The sequence below is a fragment of the Phyllostomus discolor genome, chromosome 5, assembly GCF_004126475.2.
Source record: "Phyllostomus discolor isolate MPI-MPIP mPhyDis1 chromosome 5, mPhyDis1.pri.v3, whole genome shotgun sequence".
Classification (NCBI taxonomy): domain Eukaryota; kingdom Metazoa; phylum Chordata; class Mammalia; order Chiroptera; family Phyllostomidae; genus Phyllostomus; species Phyllostomus discolor.
Genome location: NC_040907.2, coordinates 155,946,519 through 155,966,974, shown reverse-complemented (window position 1 = coordinate 155,966,974; position 20,456 = coordinate 155,946,519). Strand labels below are relative to the sequence as shown.

The following is a 20,456-nucleotide window of genomic DNA, read 5'->3' as shown; positions in this document are numbered from 1 at the left end:
GAGAGTCACTTTTTGGGGGTGGAGAGACAAAGAGGTCAGGGAGGGATGAGAGATTGGAAAATGAAGTCAGTAAGTGACAACTCTTATTTTAAGAAGTTTGGCCCTGGCTGGTTTGGCTCAGTGGACTGAGTACCAGCCCACAAACTGAAAGGTCGCCAGTTTGATTCCCAGTCAGGGCACATGTCTGGGTTTCGGGCTAGGTCCCCCGTGGGGGGGTGTTTGAGAAGCAACCAATCAATGTGTCTCTCACATATCAATGTTTCTCTCCCTTTCTCCCTCCCTTCCTCTCTCTCTAAGATAAGTAAATGAAAAAATCTTTTAAAAAATTTTTTAAAAGAAGTTTGCAATAGAGAAAAGAGAATTGGATGGTAACTGTTGTGGGGAAACAGGGTTGAAGGAAGGCCCTGCTTTGAATACAGGGGCTTCTTGAGGGCCAAACAGAAGAAATCCTAAAAGACACAAGAAAACAAAAAGAAGTAACTGACAGCACATGGTCTAACAGGACATTGGGGGCATGAGCTCAAAATCACAGATGGAAGGCATTTCATTTTGTCCCTACAGAAATGTCAGGAAGATGGGAACAGTGTAAAATTTGGTGAGAAAGTTGAGGTCAAGTTTGTATCACATGTTCTCAGTCTTCCCCCCTAAGAGGAAAGGTCATCCACTGAACACCCGAGGGGAGGGGCTGGTGTTGGGGGCCTGAGAAAGTGGGCACATGCCAAACAGCATGGTGCCCACAGACACCAGGAGCAGGGAGTCTGGAGAGAACCATGGTGGGTCCCAGGCACAGTCTCGCAGAGGTCGGATTGCTTAGGTCCCTGGAAGACAAACTCAAGTCCTGCATATTTTCACCACATCCTCAACACCTTGACTACAGATGCAAAAAACACTAAAGGCTGAGTTTGCCCAATATTAGGAATGGACAAACCAGCTTGAGTGGACATTCAAGGGGCCAAAGCAGGCAGGTGATGCAAGAGGGATGGGCACGGAGGCCTCCCCACCCGGGAAAGAGGCTGAGTCCCTCCAGGCTGGGTTGAAAAGACCAACAGACATCTTACCTGGAGACTCCTCTATCTGTGCATCAAAAATGTCCCTGTCACTTAGGTTGAAAGGTCACTTTAACTATCTAGTAAATAAATTTGGATCTAAAGATTTAGTGAAGGCAGTTCTATAATGTGATGTCTTTTTTTTTATGACACATGGACATGAACTAAAGGGGGGAAATGTGGGTGGGAGAGGGTGTGCAGGGTGGAGGGGAGTGAAGTGGGGGAAATGGGACAACTGTAATAGCATAGTCAATAAAATATATTAAAATATATATAGTGTGATATCTTGCTTGGGAAGATAAAAGATTCTTTAAACTTATCGATGACCACCAATGGTGGTGTGTTGATTTCCGTTTTCTTTCAGAGGTGCACAAAGGCATTTTACAGATATCCACGGTGTCTGTTTTGGAAACAGACATAGTGGAAGTGATGGTGCTATCCTCACTTCCGGAAACAGAAAGAAGTAGTCTGGAAATATTTACTCTGCCTATAATACTGCCTCAAGGTAAAAAAAAAAAAAAAGACAAGCAAGCAGTTTTGTCCGGGGCTCAGACAAGTAGTTGCTATAACTTTTTTTTTCCTGGTGATGGCATGTTTTTTTCTCTTAACACATGAAGAGGTAAAATGGCTATCTTTTGTATATGTTACAAAGTGAAACTTAGTGCGGCTGCTAAATAATGTGAAACTAGTGAACTTTCTTATAGGCCTTGTCATTCATATGAATCTGTCCACTTACTGGAAAGAAACTGGATTGACTGGCACTTTTGTCAGATTGATTTGTCATTTTGTGATGTCTCTTTTTTTGTACTTGTAGATGTACATAGTCAAATTCATACAGGTTACTATATAGTTACTTGCACTGATAAAATTCTGAAGAAAACTTTCTGGCTAGAGGTCTGATAAAACACACACTCTGTTTTAGGTAACTAATATCTGGGTAGCTATTTTGCAAATATATACTTGTAGAGTATAAGATAACCAAAGCCTCGAAGTACTTTTATATTTTATTAACGATGTTTTAATTAAAGGCCATCATGAGTATCTTTTAATACGTCTCTATTTAATTGATGTAATTAACCAAGGCCTTATAAAAGATTTTATTCACTATCAATTATTTAATACTCAAGTAATTCCAATGGAGCCCAGTTGTTTTTAAGTCATTTTTATCACCTACTAGCCTCTGCATTATTAATAGAGCATTTAAAATTTTTATTTCACTTTTTATAGTTGTTCATAACAATTAAAGAATAAAATCAATATATGGTGTAAGTGATCTCTCTTCTTCCTGAAATCTTACAGTTTCTGCAAAGTGTGTCAATCAAAGAGGGAGCATGAGAAGCGAATTCATCCACAAGTTCCTGTATGAGACAGAGCACAGCCTGTCCTCGGCAGTGTTGAGCTTCCAGAGCGACCGCATATACGGCTTCTGTAGCGAAGTGCCATATATCTGCAGCTACCTTATTCCTAAAAATGTAGGCCAGAACTTAAGCTTGCCATCATTTATCTTAGCAATCAAGACTGACACACTGTACTAATTAGACGTGACCCATGCATGCTTTAACATTACAGCCCAGTTAACAAATGGTTTTACTGTTGTAACGTGATTTCCTTGAATGAGATATATGTTAATCCATCAAACTATGTCTGAGCAACCTCACACGGGTGCTACATCTGTCACGATTGTCAGATAAACATGCAGGTGACACAATATTAGTTGAGTGCCCTGAAAAAAACAATCTAACACTAGAAAATCTACCCCACAGGTGTGAGGAGCTACAGGGCTGACGACTTTCAGTGGAAATTTGCACCTAACCCCTAAGCAAAATTGCAAAAAGTAGTTAAACTGTGCTTCTGGCATCCTTTCATTGTACTCTTTTCAAACTTCTCCCATGTCGTATCACCTCCAGACACATACTCTGACCCAGATTGTCTACCACCCCTCCTCCCTAAACCCTTCAGTCAAAGCCCTTCTCTCCCAGAGCAGCCAATGCCAGCAAAGAATGAGACCAAGAAATTCAGAGAAAGAAGAAATGGCTAGTGATAAGGAAGAGTCAAGAAAAGCTTCATGGAGGAAGTAACATTTGAACTGAACTTTGAAGAATAGGTCAGTATAGGCAGGGATCTTTAATGATAACGAGCATATACTTTTCTTAGTTAGCCAAACAAACTTTTACACCTTCAAACAAGGATGAAACAATGTGACACAAACGTAGGTGACCACTTTGTCATGTATTGGTTTATTTCCAGTGACAGTTTGCAAACTCGAGTCTGACTGCCCTGAGATGCCGCTCCCCTGATCTTCTCTGTGATGCAGTCCTTTTCTCTGGTTGGCAGGAACATCACGGTGTCTGCGTTCTTCAGCCCCACCACAAAGTGCAGAGCAAACAGTATGGCCCTGGAGCGCTCTCCCTGTCCCCGCACGGACTGTGGCTCATAACAAAAGCTAAATGTGGAACCGTGTGTATACGAGACATTCACACTTTGGTAAACTTTGTTTTCTAAAAAATTATGGGATGTATATCTTGATTTCATTTAAGGAGCAAAAAGCCCTTAGGAAAGGAATTGGAATTCTTTATTAGGTAGATTGAGTCATAACTTATTTACCACTGATGGTGTTATTGACTTTAACATTAGGTGTATTTATGTGCCTCAGAAATGTGCGTCTCTGAGGGAGGAACCAGCAACCAGGGACAGAGATCTGCAAAGAAAAAGGCTGGGCAGGGCTGCCATCAGTGAGCTCCAGCCCAGCTCTTCCACCGTGTGTGTGTGTGTGTGTGTGTGTGTGTGCGCACACGCCCGCGCACCACAGAAACTCACTGAGCTTCAGATGCTCCCCTGTAATATTTGGAAAGCCTTGCTTGCTCTCATCCTGTGGGATTCTGGCAAGAGCCAATGAGAGGATAGATGCAAAAGTGCTTTGGAAATAGTGAACCGCTGTGCAAATTTAGGGATTATCATTGCCATCCGCCTGGCCTGAAGGGCCTGTGGGCTGGTTGCTGCTGCCCCCACCTGACTCTTTGTGCGATGCTGGACCCGAGTTATACTGGTCATCAGTATAATTTAATGCAGTCAGTGATTCTTACCCAGTGTTCAGATACCCCATATCTGAATCGTCACAATGACCCACATGACACGTGCCTGCAGGTCCACATCAGCTGGGCCCTGTTTCTGCCCATCCAGCTGTCCTTGCTCACATCTGCAAGAAAGCATATTTGAAACACAGTTGGGCAAAAGTGATACTATTATTATATAGAAAACACCTTAAATCCCTTAGAGATTTTTTGTGAATGAGCAATTTGTAAACTCTGTTACAGTGGCTCTTATTTAAATGATTTGTAAGATACACTACTGATAGTAGCGTGGTATGGCAAGACATCAAAGTTTTGGGGGCAGAGTTATTCTATGCAAAGCACATAATGTAGGGGTTGTCTATGGCAGCACTGTTTGTAAAGCAACCTATTGTCCATCAACAGAGGACTGGATAAATAAATAAGGGTGCATAAAAATATATAAGTAAAATATGGAATGTTGTGCAGCTGTGATGCAGAATGGGGAAACCTTCATGCAACAATATGGAAGGAACCCCAAGACATTGTTAGGAAGGAAAAAGCAAGGAGCATAATATCGGTATTATTACTGCATTACAATTTATGTTGAAATTTGTGCAAAAATTTATGTATATGCATAAAAATATCTGAAAGGATATGGAAGGATACTGAGAGGTGGTTGGGGAATGGTGATAGGAAGATTTCACCGCATTCATTTCTATAGTTTTCTAATTTTGAACCATTTACATGTATTACCTATTCAAAGGTTTGACAAAAATTAAGCCATCAAGCTGGAGAACCAGTGTGACACAGAAATCCCAGTGTTTAGTTAAGGGGCCAAAACAATCTCCCTGTGTACCAAATTAGTGGTTTTATTTGAGTTCCAATCAAATGGCTTTAATTAACATTCTCCACATAGGGCACATTCTTCTTCTTTCTCCACAGTGCCTGTCACCCTCTCATCACCCTCCGCCTCTTCACCCATGGGTGGAACCTGCCTCCTTCTTGAGGTCATCTGAATTTGCCCCCTCTGCTTGTTCAAGGCCCCTCACTTAACTTCAGAGCCTTCAGCCAGTTCATCCGGTTCTCTGTGTCTGATATTCCTGTTATAGATTGATGATGATAATCCCTCTCCTTCCACACGAACACAGATGGGGGAATGAATCAGTATTGGTGCAATGTTTTGAGCTAAGAATTTTCAGTGCTCTGTATTACCCAAAGGCTACTTCCATACCAACTAAAATGCTGTTGACAAACAGAAAAAGATTTATCAACAAGTATATGTATCCCCCTTAGAAAAACCATGTGATAGAACAGTGTTTGTAATTTTTGCACTTTGTTCCTAAAACTATTGAGGAAACATTTGTTCGGTGCCGGAGCCATTCTCACCAGGGGCACGGAATCCAGTCGGTGAGCATTTCAATGGATGGACAAAACATCCTGGTGAACGGGAAAGGTGATGGCACCCTTGTCTGCCTAAGGTGGAGGTATGTATGGTGAACAGTAAGCAGCCTCACATGGTATGGTGTTTTAAAATAAAGATTTTGTTAGTATTAGGCACAGCAAGGCCAACATGACAGGAGACAACTGTCATTGAAAAGATTGTTATGCTCACAGATCCCAAGAGGAGGGGGCATGCCTGGCTCCTGGAGGCCACATGGGGAAGAACCAGGGTGAGTAAGGAGGCAGAGGAGGCAGGAAAACCATGGGCAACAGCCTTGATTGTGGTTTCCATGCGAAGGAGCAGGCAGATTTAGAATTGGCTCGTTTAAGCGCAGTGGAGGAGATAGTTGGGTGAAGGTTCTGGATTAGTTGGTGTACATTTGAAAGGTGGTCTCCAAAGTGAATTGTTTACGGTTTTTAGGCATTGGCTAGCCCTGGGAGAGGAGTCCCTCCAGAGTGAGCATGACCCCAGATGTCAAAGCATCAAAACTACAAAAACAGAAAAGACATATTTAATACATATGAGATGATCAGTCCTCTTGTTCATAACACCTGTAGGAGAAGTACAAGAAATGAAGACAAGTCTATGAAGCAGACATCTTTAAAAACTTCCGTTTGTCCCTAAAAATCCTTACACAGACATGTATGTATGTGTGTACACATACAGACTGACTTGTCTAATTAGACTTTGCTTAAGCAATATTAATTTATTTAGACTTTGATTGTACTAAACATGAAATTCTAGATAAACAAATACTACTGAGCATACAGGTGATGGCCAGGGGGCAGAGAGCAGGAAGGGGACAACCAGGACTTGCAATGTTCCCTCTTCGACCTGCCAGTGGACATCACTAGTCAGTGTGCAGTCCGTTCCCACAAAAGCGGTACCTCACAGTGCCTCACGTGACCAAACCCATCATAAACCATGGCCTTTCTCCGTGACATTTGAAAATGTTAAATATTGTAGAGATTTTGTATCATAACAATTTTGGTAGCCATTTAGTTCAAAGGCTATTTGAAGACTGCACCATCATGCCCATTTTGTACATGAACTCTTAATTAACTTGTATTTCATATATGTCTTAACGTATGCTTTATAATCAGTGAACAAGTAGCATCTTAGGCAACAACAAGCAAGTGCTGAAGCCGTATTTTTGGAAATAAAGACATTTTCACCCATAGTAGTTAATCATGTGGGCTTGTGACTCAAAACAAAGTTGACTTCAGAACCCTAGTCCAGGACTTACCAGCTTGTACCCTCCGGCCCATGATAACCCTTCTAAATCGTCTATAACAGCGTTGCTCAAGGTGGGGCCTGCAGCACCTGTGAGCTTGTTAGGCAGGCATGTTCTTGGGCCCCACCCCGACTTTCTGAATCAGAGTCTCTGTGGGTGAGGTCCAGGAATTTGTTCTAATAATCCTGCCAGGTTTGTTAGATGTTCCCAAAGTTCTGAGATGTTCTGGTGCATTGAGTGCAGATGGGGACTAAGAGGGTTGAATGGGATAATGTGATAATGTACGAGCCGGATGTGTATGCAAAGCAGTGCAGCACCTAGTACACTTGAAGGGCTCAACCAGAGTAGTGGCTCTCCTGTGCCATGGCCAAGGCAGGCGTAGAGCACATGTAGGGTAAGGGTATGGGGACAGCGTGAGGATAGGGTCACCCAAATAGATGAAGGGGCTTGTTGTATTCTGATGTCCACGAACGGGCTCTCCTCTAAGAAGCAGAACCCTCATAACTGCAGGGCAGTGCAGAGAATTGTCCACATATTTCTTTGTGTAGAAGTGGTTGCATATCTGGAGATAATACCACTGAATGTGACTTCTTAAAATTGTGGTTCTATAGCCCGTGCGTTTTCTTTTTTTAATACAGGAAGTTTGGAGGAAGCTTAGCCAGTGACATTCTTGAATACAGCCAGCAACATTTAACTTCTCTGAGCACCACCATGGAGGAGGAGAATGCTCATTTAAGAAGAAGACAAAGCGAGTTCTCGGAATCAGAACATGAACACACAGTTGAGTTCCAATATCGTTTTCTTCTCCTTATGTCAACGCAAGAAATGTCCAAATCTGCAAAGAATTTTTATTAGAGTTTATTTGAGCCAAACTGACAATTGCCAGGAAGCCAGATGCTCCACAGATGACAGTTGCACAGTTTATTTTATGTGTCGTTGTGAATTAGGGAGGGGACTAAGGAAGGTCACGTGAAAGTGAGAGAAAGCAAGGCAGGGACTGGATTACAGAATAATTGGCAAGACTGTGTGCTCTGCTGAGGGTGGTTACTCGTATTTCAAAAGTGTGTTGACCTAGACTCACAAAAACTATGAACAGGGCTTGCTTAAGACGAAGATAATTTTTTTTACTAAAAAAGTTATATGCCTGGGACGTGACTACCGACCATAACCTGCCCATTTAGGAATTTATGATCACATCTCCCTGTGAGGTTACTTTCCATGCAACTCCTTTTTTATCCCACTTCCTTTTTTTCTTTTTGAATCAGCTGTCAGTTTGCAGTGTTCTTTAAGCGGATATTCAATAATTTTTCTCTTTATTTCTCAAAAAAGGGCATGAGCTACATCTGAGAGAAAATATTCAGCCTTTCTCTAAGCAATGGCAAATAATACACCTCAGATCTTATTTAATCCATAATACAAGATTCAGGCTTGCCTGGAAAAAAATCTTACTACCAATTGTGGTGCTTGGTCAAAGTAGTCTCTCTTTTGTACTTTTATGTCACTTACACTATTTAGGAAGTGCCTAGCCAGAGAATAACATTCATTCATTCATTCAATCATTTAACAAACATTTATCAAGCACCTGCAGAATGCTAGGCTGTGGGTAGTGTAGGAATGAACAAGATAGAAAAAGTTTCTGCTTTCATGAAGCTTGCATTCTAATTGAGGACTGGCAGTGAGCAGAGAGAGAGCTAAATAAGCAAATAAATAAGAAAAATAGAGAGTAACAAGATCTATCTAGTGAATAAAAATGGCTTGGTATGATAGTGTGTCTCTGGAATAGCCTCTCCAAGGAGATGATGTTTAAGCTGAGACCTGAATTAAAAAAGGATGCCAGCATGCAGCATGGGGCAGAAGTACTCAGGGCGGAGGGAGAAAAGAGCTCCACATGTCTGAGGACCTAAAAAAGGCTTGCACAGTGAAAGGAAGCAAGAGAGTAGTGGGAGATGAGGTCCTCAAGGTAGAAAAAGGCTTTGTAAACCGGGGAGAGTTTAGATTTGATTTTACATTTAATGAGAACCTACTAAAGTGGTGTGAAGAGAGGATTTATAAGATCTTATTTATATGTTTGAAATGATTATTCCTGGTGTATGGAGAATGCTTCTGTAGGGGATAAGAGCTGAAGCAGGGAGGTTAGTTACGAGTCTATGGCAGAGGTCCAGGTAACAAGGGTGGAGGTGGAGGAGTGTTGTGGAGAGGAGGAGGTAGACTCCAGGTAGGTTTCCGAGTTAGAGTTAACAGACCTCACTGGTGGATTAGAGAGAGAGAGTCTTCTAGAGTTTTTACTTGAACAGCTGTGCAGAAGTTGATAGTATTCGTGAAGATGGGGAAGACTGGGCTGGGGAGCCACTGTGGGGAGAAGGAAGAGAACCTGAAATCCGTTACTCATGCCAACCTTGAGAGGCCAAGAGAAGATACCAGGTAGGCCACTGGATAGATGGGCCTTGATTTCTGGGACAGGCCGGGACTGGAAATGCTGATTCAAGAGTCAGGGCATGGGGATGGAGTTTAAGGCCATAAAACCAGGTGCAGTCATCATGGAAAAGTGAATGGTAAGAAAGAGAGGGGCCCAGGACAGAGCATCTTCTAGAGATCCAGGAGAAGAATTTGGGAAGGCAGAGGAGACTGAGAAGGGGTGGCCCGTGAGGTTGTGGGGAGCCAGGAGAGTGTGACATCCCAAATTCTCAAGATGTTTTGCTGCAAAGAGGGAACAGAAAAGGGGTAGTAGGTGAGGGGGATGTGGTCAGGAGTCAGTGGAGAGTAGCTTTCCTAGGACAGGAGATACCAGCACACATTTGGGAAAGATTCAGTAGAAGGGAGGAATGGATGATGCAGAAAGGCAATGAGATTTTTTTTTAAGTGGAAAGGCCTTGAGAAGGTAGAAAAAATTAAGATCCTAAGTACAGGCCTTGATAGGCAGGAGTTTTCAATCTATAGAAACAGAAAGGCAGAGAGTGATTTGGTGAACATATGACCTATCTGATCACTTTTTTATCAGGGAAAAGTGTGGCTGACGTAAAGACCAACTGGTAGATATTAAATTAATAAAATGTTACACCTTGGACAGGCAAAATGTTTGGTATTATTTTTTAAAAAATACAAGAAGTTCAAAGGGATTCAAAGCAATTATGTAAAGTAGCATGGGAGAGAAACCTGATGAATTTTAAATTTAAGAAATATCTGTCTTTTTCTAAGATAAATGAGAATACGAAGTTAAGCATTGACTCATCACAAGAGGAATTAGCCCAAGCTAATAATATGAAGGAAATTCCCTGGATACAACAAAAAAGCCAAGAGGTATTTATAAAACATGGGAGAGGTTTGAAATAAGGCTTTGTAGGTGTGCCAGATAGATTAGTTTCCTATGAAACCTGCTGGAAAGTTAGAAAGTAGCACGAGATACTACTTGGCAGAGGATTCCATTGTACAAGTGTAACTTTTCTGAAGCCAACAAACACCAAAATATAGCCCAGGCTTTTAGATTAAGTTATATGAGCTTTAAGATCTGTACTTAAGCTAATATGAAACCCAGCCAAGCTGTTCACATACGCTAAAGCAAAGAATGAATTGCAATACCTCATGTTGGAGGCAGTTGGCAGGTGTGGGGGTGCTGCAGTTGATGGAAGAAAAGGTGGGCCAGGAGAAGGGACATCCTGGCTTCTGATGTGTAGAAAGGTGACAAAGGTAGTATTATAGTAGCTCCTGTCTGGATTTAGCCTGCTCATGCAGTCTCACTCAAGTACCCAGTAAAACAGCGGACTGATTTTCTCCTGTCAACTATTCTCCATTTAATTTTTTACTACTTAATTATTTTCATCCCACTGGCCTTATACTTGACTAAAACTACTATGTTGCTTCAGTCAACCTAATAGCGATCAAGTAAGGTATTTCACTGGTGTTAGAAAATTTTGTTTCTGAAAAAGTGCTTTCCATTATGTATCTATGTGTATATGTGTATGTACGGGTGTAGGTACGTGTGTGGGGGTCACAGGCCTCTCTATCGTTTCTCTTGCCTGTTTAAGTGAAATACTTGTCCCATTTCAGGCCATCGAAAAGGAGGTTAAACTGTTTTCCAGCAAAAGGAGAGAGATAAAAAGACAAATCAAAGCACTTGCTAAAACTGTAAGTGTCGTGATTTCGTATACTAATACATTTGACCCTCCATTTAAAATGACTTTTTTGAGCTTTACTTTGTTCAATATGGCATAAGAAGCTATACCCATCTTCCTGCTGCCTGTATGCGGGCTCATTTCTCTGGGGTCCTTCAACAAGGTAGAATTGTTACCGCATCACGCTGCATATAAACAGCCATTTTTCTTCTCTATGTCTTCTCCAAATACTGTCTTATTTTTTATAATTATTTTAATTAAAGTTATATGTTTACAATTTTACAAATCAAATAATGAGTTACATAATTAAAAATAGTATTTTAAAGCAACACCTCCCCTGATTTTTTTTTTCATTATGATTCCTGTACTCTGAAGGTAACTGTTTTCAATTCTTTTAGTTTTCCTGTTTGGCTATTTACTTCCACCTTTCTAAGTAGTTTTCTTGATACTGCTATCTCTTGATATTTCTCTTTTGATATGAACTATGGGCTTCCAACTATTGAAGATGAGTTTTTAGGTTCTTTTACATGCCCACCTTATCACTACAGCATATACATAAATTCATACTTAATATGCACATTACTGTAGTTATCTAAATATTCTTCAAAGTTGAGTCACATGGTGTATTATAATTCCATTTCCGTTTTTACAATTTTATTTGTCCTGGAATTGATGATTGCCTTTGTTTTGGGTTGCCTAGTCAAACTCTGAAAATGCTTAAAAAAAAAAACTTCTCGATATGAATATCTGAGGAAATCAGACTGTCAGAACTTTTTTTAAAATTTTATTTTGTGACCTCCCTTTTAAAATTTTCCACCTTCCAGCTTGAGTCTAAGCACCCTGCTCTCTAGACCAGGCACACAGTTGCTGTCCTAGGGACTTCTCTTGTCCATCCTTCCAGGAAATCTTCTCTCCTGCCTCCTGAGTTGGAACCCCTGTTTTGGGGGTCTCATGGATTTTCCTTTGTTTTTGTGTGTGTGTGTGTGTGTGTGTGTGTGTGTGTACTTCCAGTAGCTTCCTGAGAAGGACTGCTGTGTTGTCCCGTGTTTGGGAGCACTGTTTATCACTTGGCTGTGCTTCCAGCCTACCATTTCAATGTAATACAGTGTGAATGGCACCTGCCCCTAGAGTTGTACATTGCTTTGGTTCTTGAGAAAGAGTACACAGGAGCTACAGTTTTTGAGACTTGGTTTTTCTTCAAACGTCTTTATCCCACTCACACACTCATTTGAGAGCTTGCTCCAATGTTTTCTAGCTTTTGGTATTTGCTGTAAAGAATGCAGTACTTTCCGATTCCCAGTTCTTTGTAGATAACCAGATTTTTCTCTCTGGAAACTTACAGGATCCTTCCTTAATTCCTGCCATTTGGAAATTTCACAATCATGCACCTTTAGGTGTCCGACGGATACTCTTGGTTTGCTGGTACGGACATGCTCTCCACCTTTTTCCCCCTGTTCTGAGCCTGACCTTTGTGCGTGGCATTGGTGTCCTCTCTTGCCTCTGGCTTCTGTCTGGGTTTAGCCACTGGGTGGGGTCCGAGGAGATCAGAGGGCAGGAGCCGACTAGGGTCAGGGTTTTCATTCCTCCAGAGTGCTGTCTGTGGTGTTGTGAGCTGGCAGCAACTGCCAGCCCTCTCCTATAGCTACAGACCTCTTTAGGTTTCGGTAACCACTCCCGACCCTTGCCCTTCAGACCTGGCAGTGGTGTCAGTCCCCTGTGTTTGCTAGCCTGAGACGCTTCATCATGCCTTGCAGTTTCCCTTACCCTGCCGACGCTCTTTTTTTGAAGTTTCTCTCCCCAATTACCCCACTTGAGTATGCTGTCTGTTTCCTACCAGGACCCTAATCCTTAAAAATTTATTTATTTTGAAAGACAGAGAGAGAAATATCAGTTGTTGTTTCAGTTATTTATGCTTTATAGGTTGCTTCTTATATGTGTCCTGACTGGTGGTTGAATCTGCAATTTGGTATATCAGGGCAACGCTCTAACCAACTGAACTACTCAGCCAGGCCAAGGACCCTAGTTTGTATGTTTGGGGTTTTTTTTCTCTTTTATGTGCTGGGCATTGGTGAGCACTTTCATTAAGAAACCTGTCTTTCAGTTCTGGTTGTTCTTAAAGTTTTCTTTGTTAATTTCCTCCCCTTTGTTTTATCTTCCTGATCATTAATGAAGTTGAACATCTTTTTATAACTCTAAAGACTATTTGTATTTCCATTTCTGTGAATTCCCTGTTCATATCCTCTGCCTATTTTTTCTATTGTGTTGTTAGTCCTTTTCTTTTTTATTGTAGGAGTTCTTTATTTTCATTATTAACATACTGACTTTTGATAATTAGGGTTAGTGAAGCTGCGATAATAACTAAACTCCAAAAAACATAATGGCATAGAGATGAGAAATTTCTTTTTTTTTTCTCAAAAAGCAGTCCTGGGTGGTTGTTCAAGTCAGCAGCTGCCCTGTTCCGTGCAGTCATTCAGAGACCCAGGCTGCTGGCAGCTCTGCTAACTTCCCCACGTGGCTGCCGGGGTTGTGTTGCTAATCTCATCCCAGGCACCTGGAAGAGGGAAAGATCAGGGAGCTGTGCTTCAGACAAACCTGGAGGCGGCCCTTATTACTTGATTGAATCACGTGAAATTGCTGTTTTATGTGGTTCAGCCTAATACACTACAAGTATTTTCCGTCTTCTCTCAGCTTTTATAATGTGCGTTGTTAAATGCAGACTTGAACACTTATGACCCAAGTGTATTGATCATTTTATTTGTAGCTTTTGTTCTTGTGTCTGATTTTAAAAGAGCTTCCAAAGTCTTGCATATTTTCTTCTAATACTCCTTTATTTCACCTGTAATTTATTTTCATGAATGATATGAGGTGTGGATCCAATGTCCTTTTTTTCAAATAAATAGCCCATTTCGTCATGCTTTCTATTGACTATGTCATCCTGTCTGCACTGATTTGCAGCTCCTCCTCTGTCAGCCCCTGGAATCCCGCGTACACAAGGCTGTTTCTGGACTCTCTGCTCTGAAATTGAGTATTGATCTTTTCCTGAGCTAATTCCAGACTATTTCTATTGTTATAGCTTTATAAAAGATTTTTATATCTTGAAACAAATTCTCCCTTTGCTCTTCTTTTACAAAAAAAGTTGGATTTTTATGCACGGTTTTTCATTTGAATTTTAAAGTCAGCTTGTCATGTTCCATGAAAAACTCTGATTTGATTTTAATTGAGAATATATTGTTTATAATATGATTAGGGGATGAATTTATATAATGTACACTCATACATTTAATATATATATTTATAATATAAATTTTATACAACATGCATTATATAAATATGTAAGCATGTATCTATTCAATCTTTAAAAAATATTTTTCAGTAAAGTTTTGTAGTCTCAAAGTGACTATAATTTTAGGTTATTCTAGGTATCTTATAGTTTGTTTTGCTTTTGTGAAAGGAATATTTTTCTATTACATTTTCTAATTGGCTACTACTAGTTTATATGAATATTGCTCATTTTATATACGATCACCTTGCTGAATTCTCTTTCTAGTTCTACTGTTTTATCAGTTGATTTTCTTGGATTGTCTAGATACACTGTTGTACGTTCTGAAAATCACAAGTCTCTTCCTTATCAATCTTTATACTTCATTTCTTTTTCTTGTCAAACGGCAAGGGCTTCTAATATAACAGCGGTCACGGCAGTGGCCATGTTTGTCTTCTTCCTAACCTTCACAGGGATGCTACTAACTGCTCAGTGTGATGCTTGCTGCAGCATCTGCCCCTTGTGACCCAAGAGTTCTTATTGTGAATTTGATTTTGGAACTGGTCAGATGCCTCGTATTCCTCAGATGGACATTTGTCATTTTAAGCAGTACACCAGATACCATTTGCTAATATTTTACTTAGGACTTTTGTATCTCTATGTATAAGTAGTATTGGTCTAATTTCCTTGTACTTTCTTTGTCTAATTATGGTATCAGAATATACTAGCCTTATCAAGTGATTTGAGTAGTTTTCTACATTTTTCCCCATTCTCTGGTACAGTGTGTGTAAAACAGGCATTCTGCTTTCTGTAATATTTGACTAAAAATAAACAACCCATACCCCCCTACACATATATAAACCATCTGGGCCTAATAGCTATACAGGAGTTGATTCTTTCCTACTGTTTTAAGTTCTTCTGTGGTCATTAGTCTTACCAGGTTTTCTATTTGTTTTTTTTTAATATCTTTTTTTAAAGATTTTATTTATTTATTTTTAGAGAGGGAAGGGAGGGAGATAGAGAGAGAGAAAAACATCAATGTGTGGTTGCTGGGGGTTATAGCCTGAAACCCAGGCACGTGCCCTGGCTGGGAATCGAACCTGCGACACTTTGGTTTGCAGCCCGCACTCAATCCACTGAGCTATGCCAGCCAGGGCTGTTTTTCTTTTTTCAATATATAGTTTATCAATTATATTTTCTTAGAAAAGTATCCATCTTACCTAGATTTCTAAATATATGACATAAAATTATGTAATCTGATTTCAAGTCTCTTAATTTTTGTTATAGCTTTCTCTTTATTCCCAATGTTGTATATGTATGCTTTTTATGTTTTTCTTGATCATACTTTTCAATGGCATTTCTATTTTATTAATATAGTATGGTTTTTATTTATTTGACTCTAATAGTATAAAAACATTATATATAATTTATACTTATACATTTAATTAATTTAGGATTTTACCAATTTAGAATTTTATTAATTTTTTCCTACATTGTTCAGATTTATTTGTCTTCATTTTGTTATTTTTTATTGAAAACTTGGTTTATTTCCTATTGTTTTTTATTAGGCATGTCAGGCTATAAATATTCCTCTGGGTACCACTTGAACTACATTGCATTGATTTTAATATGCAATTTTCTCATTATCACTTTTCTCATAAGCTTGTTGAGGTTGTCTTGAGTCTAGTCAATTTTGGTGAATGTTCCATGTGTGTTTGTAAAGAATGATATCTTATACACCTAAATATCAGTAATTACTCTATATCATTCCATGAAGTGATGAATTTATACATTTTGTTGTTGTTTATAGATGAATGAACTTTTAAAGATTAAGCCTTTAAAACTTAAATAATCATGATAAGCACATAACCTAGTTCTTTATTGTGTATATTTAAATAAATATGACATCTTTTTTATTGATTTCTATCTAAGAGTTGGAAAACCATGTCTTTAAAGTTTAAGTCTTCACATGTGAGCATCCTTTCCTATTTTAAAATTCAGGTTATAAGTATGATGGAAGAAAATGAAACAGTAGATAACATTGCAAAACTAGAGCAACAGGAATTTGGCCTGGATCTTGAGGAACTGGAAAGGCTGCAAAATGAAAGTGAGGAAGAAGTGACAAAGGTGTGGAAAACCCTGATTTAAGCACCATAATGAAGGAAGAAAAGAGAAAATAGGAAAGAAAACTTTTCCAGCACAATGTGAACAAAGCACACCCAGTGTGTGTGTGAGTGGGATGAGTCAGAGAACTGCTGAATCGGGGGTTCAGGGAAAGAAGAGCATCCAGGTCAGCCCGACATCGGATGTTTGTCTTTCCCGCGTGATGTTCATGCCACACATCTCCCACCACACGTTTAAACATTTTTAGAAATCCCCTCAGCCACCTCACGTCAACTGTGGACACTGGGGTTTAATAATCTCTTAATTAGAGTGGAAATCGTCCTCCCTCTGCTCACTGATTATTCTGTTCTTTGAGTACTGTCCACCCTATGGCCGCTCTGGAAAGGGTTAGGGAAGACTGGCAACTGCCATGTGTATCTTCTCCTGTCTCAGCTAACTTTCCCAGCTCCTATGATCATCATGTGATGTAGTTTCAATAGCTTCATCATCATCACACAGTTTTTTTTATATCTGAGTCTGGCACCCACGACAGAGCCCCAATTATTATCTGTCCAGTTTACAGAAAAGCATAAACTGAACCCTCTGCATTAATAGATACTATACATGTACTATTCAGCCTTTGCATCTTTTTGTGGCAGGCACATCACATTGTTTACTCATAGTGATTTTATTTTTGGTAAAACCCCTAATTGTGTTTTATACAGGAGGTTCTTAAGCTACCTCTTTCTCAACATGCACAGTACATTGAATTTTTGAGTGTGCATGTATAAGCACATTTCCCCCCTCTGAACAAGAAAATGAAATATAGCTGGATTCAAGGACAATTAAGTGAATAGTAGTTGGTTAAACAACTACACGAAAGGAGACTCTTTGATATCTCTAGGAGAGAAGTTTCCAATGATACACATCAGGACTCTGTCCTGTTAAATATGTTTATTAACAACTGGAGTGAAGATGTAGAAATGAGGTACATTTGTTGTCTAACTGGTGATATAAGGCTGAGAATGAAAGGAAATATATTGGATAATAGAATCAGGACCCAAAGGACCTCAACAGGCTGACTCAGGAGATAAAATTTACCTAAATTATCATGCATCTATCCATCAATTCGTTCTGCAACAGTTGTTGCATACCTATTACATGCCAGACACTATTATAGGTGCTGGGAATACAGTGAATAAAATAGGTAGCCCCTGCCCTGGCTGGTGTGACTCGCTTAGTGAGAGCATCATCCTGTAAACCAAAAGATCGCAGGTTTGATTTCTGGTCAGGGCATATACCTAGGTTTCAGGTTCGTCCCCGGTTATGGAGCATGTGTATCATGCTCCATACCAATGTTTTTTTCCCTCTCTTTCTCCCTCTGTTCCCCTCTCTCTAAAATCAATACGCATGTCCACAGGTGAGGATTAAAAAGAAAAAAAAAAAACAGGTCCCACCTACATGGGGCTAATCTAGTGGAGAAGACAGATCATAAATAAACAAATCTTTATATTGTGTGAGTGAAACGAACTGGATGCCTTGATAGATGTGGAAGATCTACTTCAGTGGTCAAAGAAGATCACTTTCAAGGGGTGTCCTTTCGGCTGGGAACTAAAATAAGAGACGGAGCTGGCTATGTAAAGTTCTAGGGAAGAGAACATCAGGGCGATGGGAACAGCAAGAGCAAAGGCCCTGAGGCAGAGGTGGCTCTGAGTGTTGCAGGAAGAGAAAGGCCAGAAAGGCTGTAACACAGTGGACAGGGGAGAGCCTCACTGAATGATGTGGGAGAGGTGGGCAGAGGCCAGCTCTCAGTCCTCGTATGTCACAGGAAAGAAGTTGGCTTTTGTTATTAAAAACACAATGGGAAGCTATTAGAAATGATCCCATTTTTATTATAACAAATAAGCACCAATTTTGGGGTGTTTTGAATGTTATTTTTTGTTGTAGCAATCCAAAAAGGTAGGATTTTTTTTTTCACCACTTGCAGAAACCGAGGCTTCAGACCTAGCGCCATTTGGCTAAGATCCCACGACTTGGATCTGAGCCCGGAAGTGCCAGTCTGCCCACCAGGCTCCACTCGGGCTCTTCCTCCCAGCCCCGGCTTCACTCAGGCCTGGAATGCGCCTTCCTGTTCTGGCCCCAGATTCTCCCAGACCTTTCAGCTGGACCACTCTGCACTGAGTCTGGGTTGGGTGCCCATTTCCGTCCTCACTCTGGCATTGCTTCTGTCTCCAAACCCACATCTGACAACCTGGCCCCATGAACCTGATCCTCTGGCCTGCTGACCTACTGACCACTGATGAGCCCACCCTGCTCACCAAACCCTGTGCCTCTGCAGCACATTCCCCCCGACCCCTCCCTTGCTGCTTATCAAATTCCTGCACGTCTCTCATGAAGCTTCCTGATCCTCTGGGGCAGCTGCGGTGCAGAGAAGGGCTCTCCACATGCTCATTTCCCTCATGCTGTTTCCTTCTCCTGAGCAATGGGGTTTTGAAGAGATATCAGCCCCAAAATGGATGTGAGAACAGAACCAGATGGCCCGGCACAGAACAGTGTTAGCAGATGGCACCATAAACCCAGCTGGCTTTTAGCACATTTGGGAGGAGAATACTGGTCTGTAGGAAGAGTTAGTGGCACCTACCAGCCAGGGATCCCAGTCCTAAAGGGACCGAGCTACTAGCCATCCTAGGCCATGATCCCAACAACATGGGAAAAACCGAAGCCCAGGCAGTGGACAACCTGAACGCAGTACTGGGGACGGAGTCTGGAGGGGCAGATCCAGGAGCCTCAGCAGTGGAGAGGGGAGGGCTGGGAATCAGGCAGGTTCTGACAATGGATATGCCAAAACTGCTGTTTCTTTAAAACTTATCATTTAAAATAATTTAAAACAGTATAAGCTATTATCGATGGATAAAAGTAAAAAAGTGAAATGCAAATTAAGCAAAGTATTTGTTCAGACAGCAAATAAGTTAAACATAAATAAATGAATAAGTGAATGAATAAATAATAAGACATTTTCTAATCTGGTGGTGGGAGAGAAGTATTAATTTTAGCTAGTTTGCTAATAATTCTGCCAACAAAGTTAAATGCACAAAAGGCTCTGAAGAGAATACTAAGGGCTGAAGATTGTTGGGTCTCACTTCCATACCAGCTCTTTGGCAAATTTTATTAAAATAAGAGTACTTAATCACTTAAATATTAACTAATAGCATTACTTAAAGCAGATGAAACTAATTGAAGTAACACATATGTTTCTAAACAGGAAAAGGTAAATTGCATGATCCCCAAGAGTAGTAGAGTTAAATAGTAGAAGAATTAAATCAATAAAGATCCCCAAGACAGAGGTCACAAACTATCACTTTAAATATGCATTGACAAGAATTTAACCAACATTTAGCTATCTGGCAGTTTCACAACATTACAAATTTCATACTTTTTTAAAAAAAAGACTCTATTTCTTTTTAGACAGAAGTGAAGGGAAGGAGAAAGAGAGGGAGTGAAACACCAATGTATGGTTGCCTCCCGTGCACCCAGCACCTGGGACCTGGCCTGCAACTCAGGCATGTGCCCTGACTGGGAATTGAACCAGTGACCTTTTGGTTTACAGGCCAGCACTCAGTCCACTGAGCCACACCAGCCAGGGCTCATACTTTTCTAACAAATCAGGGAGACTTAACACAGTGCTTTTGCTTCCCCACCCTGCACCAACTGGCCAGATTCTGGGACAATGTCCATGTGAGCTTTCCAACCCACCACAGCTGTACAACTGTCCGCACACCCACCTGGGCACATGTGTAGGGCCTGCTTGCCTTTAGAGGTGTTGCGTCGACACCTTTGTCCTCGAGGAAGGGAGTCCTGGGCCTCCAGGCTAAACTTCAGGAAAGGTTCCCAAAGACGGGGAAGTACTCCCACCAAAGTGCATCTCAGTGCAGAGCCGCACTATGTGTTGGGGAAAGAAGATCAAACTCTTACCACTAAATGTGCAGACTGGCTAGGGAATTTAGAAATGAGATTTTCTTAAGAGGCCACATTTTCATTTTTATTCTTCCCTTCATCTATGTCCTTCCAGATAAGGAAAGACGTGGAGATGCATAACCTAGCCAAGAGTTATTTGAGTGAAATCATTAAAGAGGAGTGCTGGAATTCAATGGCTGTGAAAGGACGATCTCTTAAGGTAACAGACAGATGCAGCTCCTGATGGGAGGCACCACACC

General features: G+C 40.7%; 1 protein-coding gene across 3 annotated transcripts in view; it reads left to right on the top strand.

The window, feature by feature from the left end:
* Nucleotides 1-20,456, top strand: part of CFAP43 (cilia and flagella associated protein 43) — an 81,521-nt gene that overhangs the window by 35,544 nt on the left and 25,521 nt on the right. For 2 of the 3 annotated variants that reach the window (XM_028512855.2, XM_036027261.1), the window contains 9 exons: nt 1,411-1,551; nt 2,346-2,518; nt 3,381-3,530; nt 5,450-5,580; nt 7,410-7,551; nt 9,967-10,068; nt 10,816-10,893; nt 16,141-16,266; nt 20,312-20,416. In XM_028512855.2, coding sequence (XP_028368656.1) covers nt 1,411-1,551; nt 2,346-2,518; nt 3,381-3,530; nt 5,450-5,580; nt 7,410-7,551; nt 9,967-10,068; nt 10,816-10,893; nt 16,141-16,266; nt 20,312-20,416 — 1,148 coding nt within the window. The remainder of the gene's footprint in view (nt 1-1,410; nt 1,552-2,345; nt 2,519-3,380; nt 3,531-5,449; nt 5,581-7,409; nt 7,552-9,966; nt 10,069-10,815; nt 10,894-16,140; nt 16,267-20,311; nt 20,417-20,456) is intronic. The other variant, XM_036027260.1, reaches the window with a different exon arrangement.